Source organism: Thermobia domestica, chromosome 3 (assembly GCF_964235325.1).
Source record: "Thermobia domestica chromosome 3, izTheDome1.hap1.1, whole genome shotgun sequence".
Classification (NCBI taxonomy): domain Eukaryota; kingdom Metazoa; phylum Arthropoda; class Insecta; order Zygentoma; family Lepismatidae; genus Thermobia; species Thermobia domestica.
Window position 1 is genome coordinate 265,443,880 of NC_137456.1, and position 23,081 is coordinate 265,466,960.

A 23,081-nucleotide genomic window follows, 5' to 3' on the forward strand; every position below is an offset into this window, starting at 1 on the left:
ATCAATTCTATTATCAGCTTCTACAGGGTTCATCAATGTATTTATTCCTGTTACAGTGTATTCAATTATTACAACTGCATTTGCTTCGGCTTCTGCCGTTATCACTGGCCTATCAACACGGTTTAATATAGCTTTAAAGAAAGAATATTATAAAAATATGGTGAATCGAATTCGGCTGTTTAAAGATGAGCTTAATGTAGTTAAGCTCATGAATGGTGAATTAACAGATGAAATTGTAAGATATATTGTTAACAGAATCAATGACATACTTAATGAAATTCGAGGCTATTAGGAACTGATTTTTAAAAAGTTTTAATATATTAGATGCGATGGCGAGTCATATTGAACTTTTAAATAAACTTGGAAGTCTTGAACAAAAACAGGTTATTGGATTAAGAGAATTAGAATTAAATACAGAATATGAGATTGTGAAAATGGAAAAGATTAAAACTAAGTTTGGAAAGAGTGTTTTAGTTGAATGTGAAGAGTTTAAGGTATTTCTTCCACCTAGATTTACAAAACACTTAACAGATAAAATGATTGATGAGATCGTTAAAGATGGAATAAAAATCAAATACACTGGTTTAAAAGATAATTATCCAACTGTTGAGTTCTGTATGTGAATCCAAAAATAATAAAAATGATCAAAAATATGTCGTCAGAAGTAAAAAAATGGAGTGAATAGAATGGATCCTCAAAAGAAATTTATACTTACTAATAATTTCAATGTAATTGTAGAAAATGTGCAAACCGAAGTTCAAGTTGTTTGATATTAACGGCTTCTATTCAGCTTGAATTATGATCAGTGGACAGAGTTTAAGAAGTCATTGTTTCCTATAGAGAACGAGGTTAGCAGAAGATTGCATTATCAGTATCCAAACTTGTAACTATCAATATACTAATTTGTAACTATTATGTAATTATGTAGAATTTAGTTAACTTTTATGGTAAAATCATAAAAGTGTTTTGTAATTTTATTTTACTAAATTTAGTGATTTTTATAACTAGATTTAGTGATTTTTTTTGTTTTTGTAACTTAATTTAGTGATTTTTTATAACCAGATTTAGTGATTTTTGTAACTAGATTTAGTAATTGAATGCATTAGAAGTTTTTATGAGAAAGATAGAAGTTATTTAAGATGTGATAGAAGTTATTTGGGGGATAAAAAGTGTTAAAAATTATTAGGGGGTAGATTAGAAGATATTTGGAAGCAGGGATGTGCTATGTTATTGAGGGGTGGGGGGAAAGTGCGCTAGGACATACATTTATCCCCTACTGATAGGTGAACTGAAGGCAGCAGCTGGAACGCTTGGAAAAGCAAGTCATTGATGGAGGAACACAGAAGGATAAGACATCGCACGTATGTCAATACTTTCGTTGGCAATTCTTAAATGCTAATCAAGCACACTTTCTAGTACACGCTGTTGGTCTACGACGATAGGATCTGTAGGCCAGAAATTGATTTCATCTTCCATTATAAGGTATCATATAATGCTGGCTGTAGGAGTTTAAAATAACATACAAAGCCGTATCGCGGAAGGTAACAAAATTTATATCTATGACTCATACGTCTCAAGATAAAGAAGGCATATTAATAACTGTAAATGCGTTTATTGACAATGTAAAGCATCATATGGGTCTAGGTCAAAACCCCCACAGCCAAAACCCCCACACTCAAGAAATGTCAAAACACCCACACAACCGGTCATAACCCCCACACAAATGGAAAAATCTCCCAAACGCACGAACGGTCAAAACCCCCACAGCCAAAACCCCCACACGTTTCTGTCGTTGGCTAGAGCTCCTTTATTTTCGTACATCAGGGGTCAAACAGTTCTTGTATTGGCGGTTTGGAGTGGATATACTTAGTAATGGGTAAATTTCCGGGAAGATATTTTTCGAGAATATTCCCTGGGAATTTTCCCGGGAAGATTCCCAAAATGGGAATTTATGCGGGAATTTATGTTCAATCAGAAAGAAAATGGCATTCTATTACTATATTATGATTTCAAAGTTGAACTAATTTTTATATCACAGCATATTATCACTGCTGTCCACAGAGGAGTCTTTAAAATGTCTATTCTGAACGGTACTATGTTACTTTATTAACACTTTATTATATTTAGAGAGTACGCATAAATGTATATTTATTTATAATATGTTCTACCAATTAAATATATGAGAAAAAATTATATAGTAAATTATATAGTAACAGTTTAAATTTATATGTAGGTAGATTTGCTCAACTTGTTTCTATTACTGATATTATGAACACATTAAATTTATAAATCTTATGAAGCAATTAGATTGGGTAAATGCTAGAAGATACATGTCTCATCAATTTATCAACATTTGCGCATACATATTTATGTTCACAAAATTTGCAAGATTTATATTTTAGCACGTAACATTGCCATACACGAACTTTCATTCTACCTATTCCTCGTAATTCCATACGTTAATTAACATGTAAAATAAGTCTGAGTACCACTTTAGAAATTCGAGTCACAGAGAGGAGACAGACCGACGTCTATTACTAATGGTGGTTCAGGGTTTATTAATAGTACTTCATCTCAATTTCTACATAATTCTAAATTACTTTACAAAATGGTTCCTTTTCATAATTTGTAAATTAATACTTTGCTAATTTTGGCTGTTTTTTAGCATTGGGTGCCAGCTTTTGTACCTACTTTTTTGCGACATTCTATTCCGATGCGATTGTTTTACGATTTCATACGTTAAATTACGTTGCCAACATTAAATTCAGACAGCATTGCAGAGCGAGCGATAGCGAATGAAGGCGGCTTAGAGCCCCGTATGGCACGTTGTTTTCTATATTCATTGCCAAGAATTCACTTTCTTTTCTCACATAAATCACTTCCACTTACCTTTCCGTTTTGTATAAATCCCCTACTGCCCTACACAAAATGTGTTCGATACTTTCTTGACTGCTTGAACATCACTATCACCTCATTTCTTCCATAACTCATCCTACTTTTTACTACTTTTGGCCAACCAATACTAAACAATTACCTTACTTTTTAGTGCAAAATAAAATGGAACTTTAAAAATCATATTATTAATTATATAAAGTACCGTCAAATATTTTAAAATTTTTTAACCTCCAAACTCTTTAAAACCTGGAAGTTAATCATAATATATTTAAATAAAGTAATTAGTCATATGGTACCTATAATTTGGAAGATTAAGTAAAGAAATGGAAATAAATTCCTTCCCGGGAATTTATAGGCCAGGGAAAAAACCCGGGAATATTCCCATTTTTTAAATTCCTTCCCACCGGAAATATTCCCACTACCCATCACTAGATATACTCTACACACCATTGCACCGAAAAAAAAATACTGTTACTTACCATACTTCACAATATCTCAAATTTCAACTTGGAAGCTGCAACCTCTAGGCATGTACAGAATGGTCCTGAAGTGTGCGCACCCCCTTTAGTTGCAAAAATATAAAGTTAAATATGGTAAAATGTCTGTACACAGTTACCGTAAAGGCTTAAAAGTCATAGACATCGGTATGAACACCATCCATGCCGTAACACAGCTAAATTCTGATCCAAGTTTTCGCAGATTTTTAGCAGAGATACTCCGAGTTACAAGGGTAAAGATGTGTTCCACAGCTGCTCATTATTCGTGCGTTGCGTTGTGTGATATCGAGTGCTTCTTATATGTAGCTTTATGAAACTCCAGAACGCATTGTCTGGTTACGCCAGATCGGAATTTCTCGGGGGCCAGGCAAAGTGAGCTTGTGAAAATGCTCCATCTCTTCCAATCCAGCGGCCTCGAAACATTTAATTCAAGTAATTGCGCATTAATCTCGAAGTGTGCTGGTGCTCCAGCCTGCTGTATTACAAATGTGCCTTTGATACAATTTTCTTTCATTTGAAGAACCAACCAGTCATTAAGAATCTCAAGATAAAAATGTCCATAAAGAGAGTAAGGCCTAATTATGTGTGTTGCACTCATTCCTTCTCGCACCATCAAGTGTGGTGGATTTCTCTACATCTGTTTGTAAAATCGGCATGTTTCCTTACACCACATTCCGAGAAGGCGTAGTGTGGGGAAAATAGCACACTCGTATGTAAACAATATTGCACCAGAGTATTGTTTTGAACGGGACTTCTTAATGAGAGATCTGCACGCCTTTTTCCGCGCATTCATGTCGGCGTCACTCAGTTCATTCACATGCATTGGATTGAAAACCTTCACTTTTAAGTATTCTTTCATGTGTCTCATCAGGATGGTCCGAAAATACTAAGAATACCAAGCCCGTTTTCTTCAATGTTATTGTTCGACCGCCTCGCGGAAGGTCTTTCACACTACCTGTAGCACATGAATGACTCCCCACTACAACATTGTTGTTTTTCTTGCTTGACTAATACCAAAGCAGTCTGTAAATTTCACCCTAAATCTTCCATGTTGTCACCTCTGTAATTCTTTTTGTGAAGCAAAACCGCGTTTCGTGAAGCCTGCTTCCCTTGCAACCAATTTCTTGTAGAAAATTCAAAAAAGATATGGTTTGCATGTACAGGGTGTATCGAAAAGATTCATCCACTTTGGCAATTCTGTATTCCTGAAATTAATAAACATATACAAATAGTTTTTGTTTTGCATGACAGTGAAACTCGAAAAGTTTTTATTGCACTTGTTCATGGGTGTTTAATATGCCCCCCGTGAGATGCACGGCATATGTCCATGCGGTATTCAAATTCGTCCCAAACTGCAGCTAGTATGTTTCCAGTTACAGCTTCCACAGCTGCCGTTACGCGATGTCGCAGTCCATTCAATATGCTTGGTAAAGGAGGTACATAAACGGAGTCTTTTATAAACCCCCACAAGAAATAATTACATAGAGTAAGGTCAGGTGACCTTGGAGGCCAGTAATGTAACGCTGCATCATTTGGTTCAGTGCGACCGATCTATCGTTGTGGAATCGTTCGATTTAAAAATCCTCGCATTTTCCCATGCCAGTGTGGCGGTGCCCCATTCTGTTGGTAGATGAAATCATTCGAATCTGTCTCCAACTGTGGGAAAAGATAGTGCTCAAGCATATTAAGGTAGATTATCCTCGTTACAGTGTTCTCGTCAAAGAAAAATGTACCGTACACCTTTTCTCGGGAAACTGCACAAAACACGTTAACTTTTGGCGAGTCCTTCTCATGTTGTACACCTTTAGGTGGGTATTCCGTTCCCCATATTCGCACATTATGACGGTTCATATTTCCATTAAAATGGCATGTTGCCTCGTCACTGATAACTAAAGAGGGAACCTATCCAAGTGCAACTCTGACTTCGAGTCGAGATTATGGTCGTTGGATACCTTGTCCCAAAAGAACATAACACGAAAAGTGATACATTTTCGATCGCAACCGTTGCAGAGATATAAGCGTGAAAAGTTAGAAATTGAGCTCCATACTATACCTTACAAAGTCAGCTTGCGGGTCAGATTTTTCGGAAACGGTCAGATAAGGAAACTCAGCGAATACATATCAAATTAGTGTTAGGAGCCCACCACCTTTTGAATGAAAAAAGTTGCCCCCGAGGCACTCGCAGGGTCCCGGGCGGGGTCCAACTCAAGATTGGCAAATGGAACCGGGGGTCAAAGAGCATATTGTATGAAAGCTATTGTTAAATAAAAGAAAATAGAACAAATCTCAACTTAACGGATTTAGAAGAGTGGCCATATATTGTCTGATGTAGGTTGTATTGACATTTTTACTAGTTGCCCGTTTGCACAGGGTCATCATAGAGAGCTGAGATTTGTTCTATCGTATTTTATTTAACAATAGCTTTCATACAATATGCTACTTGATCCCCGGTTCCATTTGCCAATTTTGAGTTGGACCCCGCCTGGGACCCTGCGAGTGGCCCGGGGGCAACATTTTTTCATTCAAAAGGTGGTGGGCTCCCAACACTAATTTGATATGTATTCGCTGAGTGTCCTTACCTGACCGTTTCCGAAAAATCTGACCCGGAAGCTGACTTTGTAATGTATAGTATGGAGCTCAATTTCTAACTTTTCACGCTTATATCTCTGCAACGGTTGCGATCGAGGATGTATCACTTTTCGTGTTATGTTCTTTTGGGACATGGTATCCAACGACCATAGTCTCGACTCGAAGTCAGAGTTGCACTTGGATAGGTTTCCTCGTAAGCGTCGAACAAAACTGTTGTTCTTTGCAATCTTGCTATGAATGAAATTACAAAACTCCATACGTCGTTCTTTGTCACCTTCACAAAGAGCTTGCAGTAGCTGAATTCTGTATGGTTTCATGTGTAAACGACGACGCAACACACGGCAGACAGACATCGAGGGCATGTTGAACTGTCGAGCTGCACGCCGAACGGGTTTCTGCGGACTGAGTGTAAAACATTGTCGGACGCGCTTCACGTCTGCGTCGGGCACTGGAGGAAGTCCCTGTAATTTTCCCTTACACAACAACCTGTTGTTCGGAATTGTCCATCCCATCGTCTAATGTTTTGTGCAGTAGGACGATTCACACCATACTTAGTACGAAAGTTACGATGAACAGTTATCACTGACTTGCACTCCGCAAAACGTAATACACGAAAAGCTTTCTGTTGTCCAGATGCCATTTTAAACAGAACCGTAGTGGGCGTTCACTCAAGCACACTGCTGCTACCTAGCGGAAACCATGTACAACTAGATATGTTTCTCTTTCTAACATACGTTGTTCACTCACATCTCTGATATTATTGTTTAAAACCGGATGATTCTTTTTGATACACGTTGTATATCTAGTATGTGCATACAGCTGTTTAAGCAACTGTTTGTGTCCTTTCAGAGATTAAGAGCTCTTTTGAAAATACTCCGGAAGGGGTTTTCACCAATTCAGACCATTTTTTTCCCCGCAGCAACAGAAGAGATACGAATTTCTTACTTTTAGGTCTAGTATCTGAATGTATAATTCCTTCAAAATCGCTTGTATCATTTTGTCGATTTTGGACTTTGAAATATTATTTGGAGCTAACAAATTGGGGCTGTTGCTCCTCCTGGAACCGTTTTGTCACACAAAAGATAATAGTATTTTATATTTCTTAATTTTTTCTGGTGTGTGTAAATGCCTTTTTGGGGAAATTTTTCGTGCTGTTTTGGATATTTCGATCTTTGTTGAAAATACTTCGGGACGGGATTATAAACATTCAAACCTTTGTTTTCGCTGAAACCAAAAAATACGGGTCACTTTATTTTATGTATAGTATGTACCTGCAAAATTTCTTTGAATTCGCTTGCAACACTTTGCGGATGTCCCATTTCAGTGGCACAATACATTCTTCACATATGGACGATACCAATCACGCAGCAAATAATTATGCGTCAAATGGGAGTACCCGATACCCAAACGCGGCACGGGCACCTACTCCCGATAACAAGAGCCGGTAGGTGAGTGACATTCTCCAAGGAGTAACTAACTAAGTGAAATTTTTTCTCCTGGTCCAGTTTTGCTTTCGCATCAAACAACATCAAAATATGTAGTTAAGTGCAGACGTCGGAGGAAGGAAGACTATCGTTGCTGCGCCTCGAGGAACGGCTGTGTGAATTTTTTTTTATCGAAAATGAGTTACGCCGTGCGAATAAATCTGAAAGCTGTCAGGCAGCTTTCAAATAACGTGATAAGTTAATATTCAATAGTTTTGTCAAAACAATCAAAAATAAAAGCCGTAATGTACGATAACATGAGAACTTCTCTTTTATTTCCACTAAGTGAAGTACCAGCACATATCAGATTATCCTTGACATGACTGCTCATTTACTTTGTGCCTTAGACAACAAATTGCGCTTTTTGTTTGCTACCGAGCGCAGTACCCACGTAGTTGCACATCATGCATCGTACAGAAAATACGATTCTGTTGGTACCTTTGAGGTTGTGAAGACTAATGAAAAGGTTAACTAGGTTTCTTCATCAATGAACAATCTTTTCTCTCCACGTTCTGCAGTCTAAGATAATTTAGTTAGCTTGAATCCACCTGGTGTACATTATCCAATTCCAATATCATCATTGCAAACAGTGATATTTTTCATGTAAATTCTCTACTAAACTGCGGCTTGAAAGAAAATGAAGTACAATTCTACAACAGAAACCTGCGTTACCCCATAAGAGTTGAAGTGACTTACCTTGTACCAGGAATGTTCTCGGCAAAACAAAAATCAGAATTTGTGCTATTTCGTTGAGGTATGAGTGTGGACTAGTGAATTATCGCCTAATTTTGAGAAGGCGAACTTATCATACTGAAGCTGTTGCAAAAGCTTAAGACTATAGCTGTTATTTTCTCAGAAATGAAGGAAAGTAAGTGATGATTTGCAGAAACATTTCTCTAGCTCCACATTTTTTTAAGAATGGGATAAATCCTCACAGCATGGGTATTCATATCGAAGCAAAAAAAGTTCAAACGTAATTTTAAGAAGAGCGTAGTTGTAGTATTTTACAATTTTTCTTAAGAAGTTTAGAAAAAAAAACACGTAGTCTTGAGTCAGCTGCTTGCTAGTAGATATTAGAGACGGTACACAAAGTAACCACGTTTACTGGATTTTTTCGTATGAGAGACTCGTGTCATAAATGAATTTAGATACTAATGAAGAAAAACGTAAAATATTAGCAGCAGACTTCTATAATTGGGCACTTTTGTGAAGATATTTTGCTATTGTAGAGGAATTTCATTGAAGTTCGTATGGGACAATCGTGTTTCGATTAGAATGTCTATAAAGGCGGGTGTAACCATGTATGATTTCCGATAAAACTAAAAATATGATTTCAGTTTTATAAAATATTTCAGATCAAATATGTGTTCATGTTAAAGTTTGAACCATCTAACAGTGTTTATAATTGGCTCAAAGTGTTTTGGATGTCATTTGGATGTCACAAGGGAGGGTCACCAAGTGGTTACGCTGAGATCTGAACGAGACAATTGTGCTTGCATTTGATATATTATAGCTAGGCGAATTACAAAGTTATACGTGACACAGGGAGGAACGTCTTGAGTTACAATTTTTGTAATGTAAAATCTACAAAGTTCTTAGAATAGTTTGAACTGGGTCATTCTCTCGGAAACGGCTGGTTACCTCGGCGAACACGTATCCCATCATTTTCAAGGACACACTTTTGTAATGAAATAAGTTTGCCGCAGGGCCTCAGGCGGGGTTCAACTCGAACTTTTCAAATTGCAAAGGGCGTTAAATAGCACAACGTTAGAAAGCTGTTGTAGAATCAAAGAAAATGGAGCTAGTCTCGAGTCTCTACAGCAACCCTGTGCAAAATGGTGGCGTGACAAAATGTAAACAAATGATTAATTGGGAAGATCGTTGTCAACACTATAAATCTGGAACGGCGAGACAAATGAGTAAACAGGAAGAACGTGTGGCATTATTTTCAAAATACAACGATTTAAGTTAAAACGTCTTGTCCCAGGACCCCCGCAGGGTCCAAGGTGGGGTCCAAATAAAAAGTTTCAAGCGACAGGTCGGGTTACGTAACATATCGTTTGAAAGCTGTTGTTTAAAGAAAGAAGATGGAGCAAGTGTTGACTTTCTACAACAACCATGTGCAAAAAAGCGGCGGGTCAAAAAGTAAACGAAAGTTTAGTTGAAAATCTATTTCCACCTTGAATGCAAAATGGCCGCTAAAGCCTATGCCATTCACCAGTACGAATCTAAATCTCATTTATTTTCTATTATGTATTTAGAAACAATATTAAGACTAAAGAACAAAATCGATTCACTTCAACCATTATTTTATTCCGTAACAACACCCATACATGTTTTGTTCCTAATGCATGTTCGTCATGCTTTTCTCGATATCATTAACTTGAATATAACGAATATACGATGAACATAAAACCCAGACTTCCTATTCTTACTGCTAAACAAAAGGTGAATACCCTCGGGAACTTTTCTAATTTTGTCACACGTAATTCATACATAAAGAGATTGCTGCATCACTCAGATTGGGAGCTCCATTGTTACGTATTCGTGTTGGTTTGGTCGCAATATTTCCTGAAATAAGAAATATATAAAAAAATATTTCAGAGGATTGGTGAGCATTACCAAAGCACGTATAAATCGTTTCAGTTCATCGAGCTGCTCAAACTTCGTTCGTTTGTCACAATATTCGAAGAAATAACATATATATATATATCCAAACCCATTTTTCAGGGTAGCAGCCATATTGGATTACAGGTTATACTCTGATATTTAGTGGATATCTGCTATTAACCATAAACGTGAATACCACATTTCGCTTCTGAACACCATTAGTTTTAGCTGAACATGCGTTTGATGCAAATTGCTGTATTTTGAACTCAAGATGTCGCGTTTTTGACCTTTCGCATCTATTTGTCACATACTGATCAACACTCATGCCAAATTTGGTTTCCCTAGCTTCAGCACTTTGGTATGCCTATCCTTCCAATATAGGTTCTAAGCGGCCATCTTGGATTAATAGTGGCCATAGATATTCAATTAAGCTTTTGTATATATTTTGCCCCACCGCCATTTTGCACAGGGTTGTCGTAGAAAGTAGAAACTTGCACTATCTTCTTTCATTTAACAACAACTTTCGAACGATGTGCTACGTAACTCCTCTTGCCATTTGAAACTTTTTTTTAACTTTTTATTCATACTATTCTGCCAGGTAATGTTTTGTACCTTTTACCTTACAAAATATGTTGTGACTCACGATAGCCCACTCGAAGGTGGGTATAACTTTGGGATAGGTCTATTATAACATATCAAATGCAAACACATTTGTTCCGTTCGGATCACAGCGGAGCAACTTCGTGGCCCCCCGTTGTCAGTTATATCCAGTGTTTTAATGATTTGATTTATGCGGAATTATAAGTGAAGTAATAGTGTCCAAAAAAGCGAAAATGATTTTCATGTGGGTAACATTTAAGTGCTAAATGGTTTTGGAAATCAACACTATAAATGCTTAATTTAAAATTTTACACAAGTTAAATGTAACTCTATTTATAATTAAGCTTCAAAAAGACTCATTTTTTTTATACATAGGAAAGGTTTTCCTGATTTTAATCTTTCACGAAATTATTATGAGGACAATTTTGTAATATTTTGATATTTAAACTTTACATCATTCATGATACTTTCTAATGTCTTATTTATTTCAATTAAATTTACACGTTGCTGTTAGAATATTTCATTGATGATTAATTTGACTTATAAATTGTTCTTTAATCCCACGAGTGTAGTATTTCTCTTTACCCTTTATATAAAACCTTATATTTTTATGTATTTGCATTTGCTTTACTGCTTGTACATTGGAAAGTCTTGGTACCAATCCATTGGGTAGTAAACACATGACAAGGGGAACACTAGATTCAATTAGAAACAAAGGAACTAACTGAATGTATTTATATATGGAAAGAGCCGTCTTTACTGATTTCTGTTCTAAAATAGGCACATTCCACATGTTGATTTGAAGTTTGAGTTTTCATATTCTTCACATGCCTGTTTCAAGATACGCTAAAGTTAATCAAAATCTATTTAGTAGTTTTACAGCAAAGGCAATATTATTATTACATTAAAAAATTCTTTAATCTTTCATATTATTGCAAATCGAAGAAATCTTATAATATTTGTATGAATAAATTTTAATTTCTGAATGATGAATGGTTTTTGATTTCCAAATATATATCTATATCTATCTATCTATCTATCTATCTATCTATCTATATATATATATATATATATATTATTATTATTATTATTATTATTATTATTATTACGGTATGTTATTTAGTTCAACTTATATTCTCTCTGCACCAATTCCAGTGTTAACTAGTGCAATTTAAGACTTACTTTACTCATTTCTATTATAAACACCACATTGAAATTCTCATCATACAAAGCCAAGCTATCCACTTAAGTTTAATATGAATAATTCATATTGAAGAGCACTGAGGTAATATTCTTTGAAATGGGCTATTTTCTTAAGTTTGGAGGAGATGCTAAAATTAATATCATAATCTCCCAACTGAAATTTTACAAAAACAATTTTGCTCTCGAACTTATTTTATTGGAAAGTTTTTTCGGTACTGCGTCTGTAACTGCACATTAAATAGTACTTACAGATTTTTTGTGCTTGTGTAAGTACACCATGATACTTCTTTGCTCTATTAATTTCTAAGGAATAAGTTCCCAAAAAAATTACTGCGACGACCTGCAAAGAAAATTAAAATGTATTAAAGTATATATATTTTGAATTTAAGAGAGGTGGGTGAAATCAGTATACTGTACACTTGATGTAGCAAGAAAAAATAATCCCTTAAACAATATAAATCGTACATGGAGGTCCATTGTATAAACTACTATTTCGAAAATTTTTATAACGTAAATGGTTATTAAAATGTAAGAGTAATAATAAATACTCCTAGCCGGAAATACGATACCTTAAAGGCTCTAGTGTGACGTAATGAATTGAATGCGAATTTATGTATTTTACACCTTGATACTAGGAACAACTTTCTCTTGAACTTTTTTATTTGCTTGTATGTGTCCAGATAATGTACCTGTGTCGACGTACATAGCAACACCAACAGAGCGCAGTGTACAGAACCATATGGACGGATTTCGCTGAAGCCAATAAATGATAAGAAAGGTCATGAGCTTGCTCTAGAACCATTAGTATCCTAACAAGAAAATTTGGTATCATCCAAATATCATCTATATATTCTAGACCTCTACATTATATTCTTGTCACCTTAACAGCGTTCCTTTCCTCATAACACGCTTTATTTCTAACTCTTTTAATTTGTTATCCTGAATCCGCTCTATATAACGTTTGCGTATATTAGAGTTTGAATTCACACCTAATGACTTTACAGTATGACAGCGTTGCTAGAACCTAGAGGAATTTTTAAAACCTTCTCGTAGAGAACTGCTTAGAAACGATGAATGATAGAAGCAATGGAACAATCGATGTCTTCCTGGGTTCGGCAAGCAATTTTTCTGCCACGAGATACTGAAGGTTGTAAGATATTATTTAAGGAAGTCTTTAGTTTGAGAAGCATTGTGCAATAGAAGCAGATACGTATAACATGAAATTAAAAAAGTTGTGATACGAGTACCACGTGCGCAAAGAAACTTCGACTCCACCTATGAAATGCAAGACAAGTAATACGTCGAATGTGCCTCGCTTATATATCATTAAGGCCGCTCTTTTCTTTTCTAAAGCAGCTACAAGTAAAGGTTAAACAATGTTGTGTGTTTGTAAATATAGGTAAATAGAGGAGGCTTTTAAAAACATTAAATTTAAAACAAACCGGCGGAATCATTTTCTGGCGGTTTTCTATATAAACTGCGCCTTGGAAAATATGTAGAACACACCACAGCTTCTTCGAGAGTGAATATTGTTATCTACATAAAGTGGCTAAAAAGAAAGTGCATGTGGAGCTTGTAAAATAATTCGTAATGTCAGAGACTGTATTCTGGACTTTGGGTAGGCACTTTAGTAGGCTCTTTGTTGGCTCTGAGCTATCGCCTAACCCATTTTACCAGCCATAAATAGTACAGACCTCTGTCCTATATAGCATAGCATTAAGACAACTACCATTTTTATTATTCGAAAATATCATCTCAATATATTAGGTTAATCTGTCAATAACCTCTAATTTGGTTAAGTAGTGGAAGTAATTTGTATTTCTTTTCATTTATGAAGAGACAACTATTGTTTGTTTCAAACATGCAAAACAGTACTTGAAATAAAGTGCTTCAATGTGACACTGCTTTCTGCATCCAACTATTCAAGGGTCTTGCCCACAGCAACTTTTTCCACATCTTTCGAGGAATGTACGTTAAAACACATATCGACAGCAGCGCCTGGAAGTGTACGCATCATACCTTAGGAGAATATCTTCTGTTCTTTCAAGGTCTCTGAATTTTCGAAAATTTGGTAAAAGAAACAATTAAGAAAAATCAAAAAAAATTAAAATTTCAATAGAATCGTAGTCACGTTCGGGGTAGTACGGAAAAGTTGCAGCTACATTTAGGTAGCACAATGCAAAATTTCCTGGGTTTTGCCTAGAAATAATGAAGGAACAAGCATTTCTAAACAATCAAAGAACAAAGCGACGTATGTGTGTCGGGCCGGTAGATGGGCAAGAAAGAGACAAATTCAAAAGTTTCTCAATACAAAATCAAATTCTCTCTTTGTAGTTCTGAAAGTAATTCGTCAATCTGTTCGTTCCATTGCTCGTGGTTATCGCTGCAGGATGTGCAGTTCACAACAGAAAACTCAATAGACACGTAGCCAGAGGAACAGGTGGAACATACCCTCCCAAAATTTTTATAAGAATAAAATATAAGAATATGAAAACACTAAAAAAGGAACAACGACAAGATAAATTAAGAAAAAAACACAAATTGTAATAAATTTAGATATTTAAGGGTGAGTTTTTAGACCCTACCTATGGCATATTTTGAGTTCCTTTTTGGTATACCAACATACTAGACCTGGTGTAGAGTATTACCTTCAATAAGGCTATGGGAGATTTCTTTCCTTTTCCCTATCTTGCCCTGGGCCAAAAGAAGCATGAAAAAAGTAAAATAAAAGGATGTTTCTCCATATATGATATCATCATTTTCCACATAAAACAATGTTTATTTTTCATTTTGTTATAATAATAATAATAATAATAATAATTATTATTATTATTATTATTATTATTATTATTATTATTATTATTATTATTATTATTATTATTATTATTATTATTATTATTATTATTTTAGCGAGAATACTAGACAACTTACTAGTTACAAGCATGTCTAGGAGAACAAGGAATAGTGTAGGTTTACCTTCTTCTTTGCAAGTAAAAGAGGATATCCTTAATAGCAGAAAGACGAGCGGCAAATTGTAAAAATAGTCTCATCAACTATCGGAAGAAAATTATAGTACTTTTATTGTCGAAATAATTGAGGGGCTTAGTGGAAAAGGGGCGTATCCCACATTTTAATGTTTTCGAGAAACAGAAGGTTTTGCGTTGCAACTGACAAAAGTTTTACTATGATAGAAAGGTACATAATTACAACCACATATATTAGAGGAATGTCTAATGTGTTTCAGAAAAAATCATCATGCATCTTTAAGAAGAAATAAACGTAAGATATGCACATGATCATGGTTGCCAAACCAATACGAGCTTTCTATATTAACAGATCGAAATGAAAGTTCCAATACGTGAATATGTATGTAAGGTACAGAATAACACAACATATTCGTCTCTGTAAATAACGTTTACGTACTCTACTCAGTGAGAAAGAAATCCACAAATGTTCGTGTAGCCACGCAAGTAACATGTTTTAGAGAACAAAAATATTTCCTTTGTACGGCAGCACCCTAATATACTAGAACCGTACACACTATAGACACAACACTGCAGACGAGTATCATACACATTATACTGCACAATAAACCCAGGGCACAGTACTCACGTCCCTGAAGAGACACTTCACACTAACACTCGAGATCACTACTGTCAATACCCTCTACCCGTACGTAGTTCCTGTCGTCATTATTGCATTTTAGATATTTGTAACATTCATGGTGGATTGGTGGAATGTAGTTTAATATGCTCATTGGATTATCATACTTAGGCTTCTGAATAGGCCTTCCTTCAGGATACTTGGATACCAAAACCGTATCTTGCAGAGAGCGCGGTCGTCTTCTTCCTCGCTGTAAACGTAGAGTACTCAAAGGCTCAAGTGTGGAGTATGTATATTTCACCTGGACTAGTTGGCTGCCTTTCATAAATTTCATGCCAGTCGCTGCTGTCATATTGAAGACTTTCCCATCTTCTGTTTTCTTGCGAAATATCAGAACATAACGCAACGCTGATACAACCTTCATGACTCTTGTTGTCATTTCGATGACTTGAAATGGCTTCTTTTTAAGCGCTGTCTTTATCAGAGTGACTTGTGCGGGGGTGTAAACAGATTGTTTTCCTCTTCGCTCTCTCAATGATACCGAAATCAGCATCGCAGGGGAGGAATATATGACCAAGAACCAAAAACTATGTTCTATTGTCTGGAGGTCGGTTTAACAAATACAGTCAGAGTCCTATAATAAGCGAATATTTATTTTGTCCAACGCACGAATCACTGTACACCAGTACGTCTGTTGCGAATATCTCTGGTAGGTGCATCATCACTCGAAGAATACAGCTTGCAATTTCATCACTAGCACAAGAAGCAACAGATTCTGACCAGACACACATAACAGCAGAATCATCATGACAGAAATGGAACCCGAAACAATATGTCCACAACTACCGCAAATAAAAAACAGTTCGCGTGCTTATCTTCGGTGTTGGAAGTGCTTGATTCAGATCCATAACAGCAACTATGGTGCTGCTGTTAATGTATTTGCATTCCTATTTTGCATTTCTCAAAGATTGGTAGGCTGCTTCGGCTTTATGAATATGTATATGATATTCAGGTGGTCTAGGTTCTATGTGTAGCATCGAGTCACAAGCTTTACAAGTGTCGGTGCTTGACATTTTAAATGTGATGTTAAATTCATTATTGAACACATGTCGATATGTATGTAATTTCACTGGACCGACTTCCCTTTGTTCACATTGTTCTACATATAAATCGTACATTTGTTGTAAAGAATGCACCGAAACTACAACATGTATATATGAGCGTTCAGGGTTTGCAGCTCTGCTGTAGTGAGAACTCTATCTTGGAAACGACCTAAAGTGATTCCTGACAATATCTAGTTTTTCTTCCGAAATAGCATGGTGGCGATGTTGATGTATACCTGGACGGTCCTCTTTGGTAAAAAGCAACGGTTTCGCAGGTATATCTTTCGTATGTGTTCTCTAATCACCACGGGAGGTACGCAATCTACGTTCAGTGATACCATGGGTATTACAGAATGCTTGCTTGGCATACATTAACTTTCTTTCCAGATGACAGACGAAGAACATAATAAAGTATTGGTGCACCCGAAGACATTCACACTTTTCCTGTCTTTAATGTACACATGTTCATATTCTGACCACCTCATTAGCCCAAATAGATAGGTATTTTGCGTGTTGAAATCTTGCATGTTGTAAAACGAAATTAAAATATTATCTTTGGTTTCAGAATCGATATCCTTCAAATAGCCTATCTACACCACTCAGTTTTACAATACCTAACCTCAGTTCGTATTTTATCCTGTGCTTCCTTACCTATGGGGCCAATGTAAATCTTCCCTGTGTTACTATTAAGCTTACATTCATTGCCCTTCTATTTGTATTCGTTTCGTGGTTTAACAGGCGAATTTCCCAGACTGGAATTACTTTCAACGTCCTGCATAGCGGCCATTATTACTTTCAACAACAATGTGCATCAGTGGTCACGGTTGGCCGATTTCTAGACTGATAACCAATGACAGATACTGTTATATCACCACAAACTCACAATATTATAGATAGAAGCGGAATACGTCATTTTTCCACTAACGAGTTGCAGCTGAAAGGGGATACGTCATTTTTCCATTAACATTTTTATACAAACTTTTCTTAATTTTCGTCCTACGCTTATGGGATCCATACTATACGGAGTTGAATCCTAACATTTCTGCTCAATATACCGGATAGTTCCCTGTATTCAAATTTGTAGATATCTCGATTTTCCAAATTTTGTGGGATACGCCCCTTTTCCACTAAGCCCCTCAATTGTTTCCCGTGTTTAAAAACAGATGGCTTCTTTTGTAAAAATTAAAGAGCTTAAAAGTAAGTTTGGACTTCAACAGGGAGAACACGAAAATGCATCTCATTTGGTCTCCTTACGCAAGTGACATGAACTTTAAATTGAACAAAGCGTCAGTTGTAGGGAATGAGAAATTATTGGTATAATGAAAGGACTGTGCCAGCCCGTCCGATATTATTATTATTATTATTATTATTATTATTATAAGAATGCACTTTCAGTAAATATTAACTATATCATTGCCATCTTAGTTTTAAAAATTCGGGAATCCAAGGTGTTTTACCACTTACAAATGTTTTTTTTAAAATATTTTCTTATAATAAATCACCCAAAATGTATTACAATATGTTTTATAATGAATTCAACCATTCTAATAACAATAAAATACGGTTAGATAATAATAATAGCATGTAACATTTTACTCAGATAGTTTATTTTAATGACGAATCAGAAATGCTGTTTCCTATGTGCAAATCGTGATGTAACTAGCTATTTAATAATGGGCATTGTTTTTTTGCTGAACACTCCGAGCGGCGCCCTCTGAACTCTCACACACTAAGGAGTAATGTAAATCTCAGCAATTTATAACTGGTAGACAACGGGAGACGCTATATGTCGCAAACAATACATTGAGAGTTTTCTCGAACACTCCTGAAAACAGCACAGAGTGGCTTTGAGAGCTTTAGTGGAAACTATCATTTTTGGTGGAGAACAAGAGTTGCCTCTACGAGGTGATAAAGACAGTAGTCCCTTATCTATAGAGAAACCGAGGATGAAAAATGTCGGGCATTGTTGCGATGAAACTTTGCGAACACATGTAATAAACAGTCACAATAATGCAACTTACTGAAATCCTGAAATTTAAAATGGGAGAATAGAAATTTGTGGAAAGCTCATAAACAAGAAGTAGTAAATCGAGTAAATAAAAATAAATATTTCAAATGAGTGAAAAAGAACAATTTTCATTGTGTGTTTGTTACACGTATGAAAGCACATTCAGAGATGATTCTTGAGCTTCTTTGAACTATATGATTTGAGTGCCGAAGCTAACAGTGAGACAATTTTGAATAACTGCAATTATCGGGAATTAAATCTAGACTATCTTGTTGGACACGGATATGATTTAGCAGCAATCATGGTAGAGAAAATTAGTGTTGTGCAAGGTAGAATACAATCGCAGTTTGCAAAAGCTTTCTACACCCACAGTGCTTCTCACCGACTGAATTTGGTGCTTTCTCACTCTTTATCAGTTCCTGACGTCAGAAACACCATCGGTGTAGTGAAGGAAGTGTGCAATCTCTTTAACAACAATGTTTTAGCGAATGAGAAACTCATAGTAAACATAGATAAACTTACACTAAAGAGCAATTAAAAAAGATTCCTCAGTATGTGTGAGACACGATTCATACGTCACGACACATTGAATGTACTCTCTTAGCTGTTTGAACCAATGGTTGTGAGCTTGAGAGATTTATCTATGACTCACCGAACTGTGGCACAAACTGCGTGGACACTTTTGACTGCCATAGAGAAAGGTTATTTTTGGTGTCAATAAAAACATGTGAGATGAATTTTAGTTTGACTCTATCATTGTCGGCTTCTCTTCAAAATCTGAACCATGATTTGTCATCTTCTGTTCAATATGCTGAATAAGTAACAAAGAAGTTGGAAAAAGTGGGAGAAAATTCTGACTCGCAGTTCAGTGATATTTCCAAATATTGTTCCTAATTAGCAAAGGGAATATTAGGAAGTAAATCCAATTCCATCGGGTGATTGGCGAACGAATGAGAAAGTCACATCCACCAAGCAGTTCTCCAGAAGAGTATTTTAGAAGATCAATATGTTTTACTATGTTTTGATGACTTAATCTCTGGACTCAAGAAAGATTTTCCGATAACAAAGATATATTACCTTCTCTAGAGATTCTGCATCCAAATAGTGCTGATGAAAGAAAGCTGCAAGAGCTTTCAAATATTGAATACTATGGGCTAACCTTTGTTTCGGAACATGTCGTCAAAACAGAGTACAGCCTATGGTGTGAAAAATGGCGAGCACAACCAGACAAACTTCTCCATATAATGGATGTGTTGTATGCAGCCTCCTTTCCGCCAATCGGCAAGTTACTCAGAATTTTCGCTTATTTGCCCGTTTCAAGAGAATCAGTAGAAATGTCCTTTTCTTCATTGAAAGAATCAAATCATATCTCTGATACAAAATTGTGGTGAGCGACTTATAGGACTTGCATTATTTTCCATTCATTCCCAGTTATTGCCTGAGATTGAAAAGGTGATTTATGTGATGGTTAGCAGTGGAGAGAGGAAAATACTTCTTTAATTTTAATATTGTATTATTTTTTGAGTAACACTAAATGTCATGGGGTTACGTGAGACTTCAAGTGCATTTAAATACTTTTTGACGTTTTTAAAGTATTATATTCTTGTAGTAAATACAATGTATCATACATATTAGATTCTCAATTGGTAAATGTATGGTTTATATACAGAAAATACACTGTTTTAATGTTTTAAAGCTCCGTGTGCAGTTAATTCATGAATTCATTCTTTACATATATTCTTTATAGATATTCTTTTTTAACTTGGTTGTCCCACCCCCTCGAAACTCAACACCCTGAAAGGAAAAAGACGCAAAAAATGGAGAAGGTCGGTGCAAGTCCACGATCTTTGCCTCGAAAAGCGTTGTACCAAATGCATATGATGCTTGCAAATAACGCCGTATTAAGTCAAAGATGCGGGGTATCGCTTCAAGCCACTGCTACAATACCCACATGTGTTTTGCACGACGTAGGCGTAATTAGATCATTCGATACAACGTTAATGGCTGCCAAGAGCAAAATATTAAGAGAGAGATCTCGAACTGTGAAAAAACTTAGAAGTGAGAGTTTGGAAAATGCACGAGTTTCTATTTTATGTCTTTACTTTGATGGACGACTTGGTAACATAGTTCATTCAAAACATAGCCGTATAGGCATAGAGATTTAATTGGATGGGTGAGAATTAAAAATCTAAATTAAGAGATATTAGTGTCTATTTAATAGTTTTTGTGGTCTCTGAGATGAATAATGACATTGCCGATAATGTTAAATTCCTCGGCGTTGCTCTTCGTAAGAGGAAATTTTATTCATTTTCTGCTGGGTGGAAAACAGTTCGTATTTCGATTCAAATAAGTATTCTAATGGGAAAAACGAATCTCAAGTATATCTTTCAATTAAAAACGTATTCTTCCCGCGATATTTCAGCTAGTAAATGAAAACTTTAAGGAACAGTGATAAAGATAGAAAATCAATCTTTTTAATATTGTGTATGAATTGTTAATTCATGCTTTATCTGGTAGAAAATGGTGAATCCAGGATATATTCTGAAATATTAGGGAGATCTGTGTTGTTAATAAAGCGTTTGTAAAAATAAAGCCTTTTCCTTTGCATTGTTGATTGCCATAGAAACGCACGGTAATAGAAGCGACCACTAGGATTTTGGAATCCATTTCATCTCTCAAGTAAAACGTCAATATCCATTCGTTTAACTCTAGTAAATAATGAAGTGGTAAAAGGTTACTAGTACCCGAAGTTTATATATTGATCTCCATAGAGCAAGAATGCTAGAAAAAATGAAATGAAATTTTTGAGTTTTACGTCCCACGGTTATGCCGGTTAGGCTAAAGGAGACGGTGATAATGAGTAATGAATAAAATGGTGGAATGAAGAAAGTGGGAGGAAACGGGAGAACCCCGAGAAAACCCACGCACACGGTGTTTGTCCACCACAAAGTTCACTTGGCGGGAGCAGGTTTGAACCCGAGACCTCTAGCACCAGAGGTGAACGCTCTACCACTGAGCCACCGCGGCCCCAGCAAGAATGCTAGAATACATCGAGAATCGTTTTATCGGAATACATGAAACGTCCCAGGAGAAAGGAAGTTTAATTTCAAATTTAACACCTATATGTTAACCGGATTTTTGGAAATCTAGAATTTCCAATCAGAACACTGTTAAATATGAAAATATACGTCAAAAACTATCGAAGAAACCATTTAAGATAGTGAGATCAAACTCAATACGAGAGAAAACATACGCTAGTCATAGTACCTTCGAAAATTTCAAATTTGAAAGAAGGAAAAATTAAATTCCACACTATTTTAATTTTCTCATTTCGTATGTTAAAATAGCCAAAGTGAGAAAATAGGTAAGCAGTTCAAAATTATCTTGAGCTGATTTTTTTTTTTTTTTTTTTTTTGCATTTCACTTTTGTTTACAGGTGTATCCTAATGGAAGCAAGAGTGCTCGAATTGAACTTTACATTCCATAAATCTAATCTTAACGTACCAAGAACGGTCATTTTACGTAGTATATTAAAAAAATTAAAACTGTCTCCATAATCATAACTATTATACGGCATAGCATTATAAAAAATAATTTTTGAAGAATGTCAACGTGATTTTTTTGCTTTCATTGAGCCGTGTATAAGACTGGGGGAATGAAGTTTAAAATTTATGGTAAAAATAGAGAAGGGCGCCTATCATTGGGGCAAGGTGGGGTGCTAGCCCCATCTAAGAGGAAATTGTACTTGGGAATATTGAAAACCCAATAGAATTTCTACATTAGTTACAGCAAAATTTGCAACTATATTTGAAATGTCGCTTATACTTGCCCCACATTGGAAACCACAACATGGACGCCCTTGAACATAGAGTATCTCCAAACCTCTCAAACTAGAAATAAGAAACTCTATTTGCATATTTCTCGTTAGCAATAAGTGGGCATATATCTTTGCTTTTTCCAAAATAACCATTTTAAGGAAGAGACGGAAACATTTGATCATTTTTTATTTATATATTAATCAGCGTTATATATCTAATTGTCATGAAAGACTGTGAACCATTTGAAATTAATTTTTGAACATAATTAACCCTTGTCCGCATGGTTCAGTAAATATACGCTAATGCATATGCAGGGCCTCCGAGGCCCTGTATGATATTTAAAGGGTTCTATTTGGAATTTGATGCTAATTACTACTTGCAGCCCTATAATAGCTTAATTTATCACACAATAGACCAACAATTGGCATTTCCATAAGTATACAAGTTTTAAAACAACGTTTACAATTATTTTATATTTATTACAATTAGTAGAAAATACAAAAAAAAAAAAACACTGTAACAAAATATTTTCTTCAAATATACTTTTCTCAGTTTACTCATACACTTCATAATTTCTAGTTTATTTTAAAATTCTAAACACACCTTTGTGAAATGGTACTCTAATCGTCAAAAGAGCAATATTTGTATAATTTCTGACATTCTTGTATGCA

At 35.5% G+C, this 23,081-nt stretch overlaps 1 protein-coding gene across 2 annotated transcripts in view; it reads right to left on the minus strand.

Annotated features, from left to right (window-relative positions):
• LOC145681637 (uncharacterized) overlaps nucleotides 1-23,081 on the minus strand; it is a 302,173-nt gene that overhangs the window by 185,747 nt on the left and 93,345 nt on the right. For both annotated transcript variants that reach the window (XR_014130848.1, XM_081753255.1), the window contains exon 3: nucleotides 12,128-12,218. Coding sequence is in view for 1 of the 2 variants with exons in the window: in XM_081753255.1 (XP_081609381.1) it covers nucleotides 12,128-12,218 (91 nt within the window). In the remaining variant the exon portion in view is untranslated. The remainder of the gene's footprint in view (nucleotides 1-12,127; nucleotides 12,219-23,081) is intronic.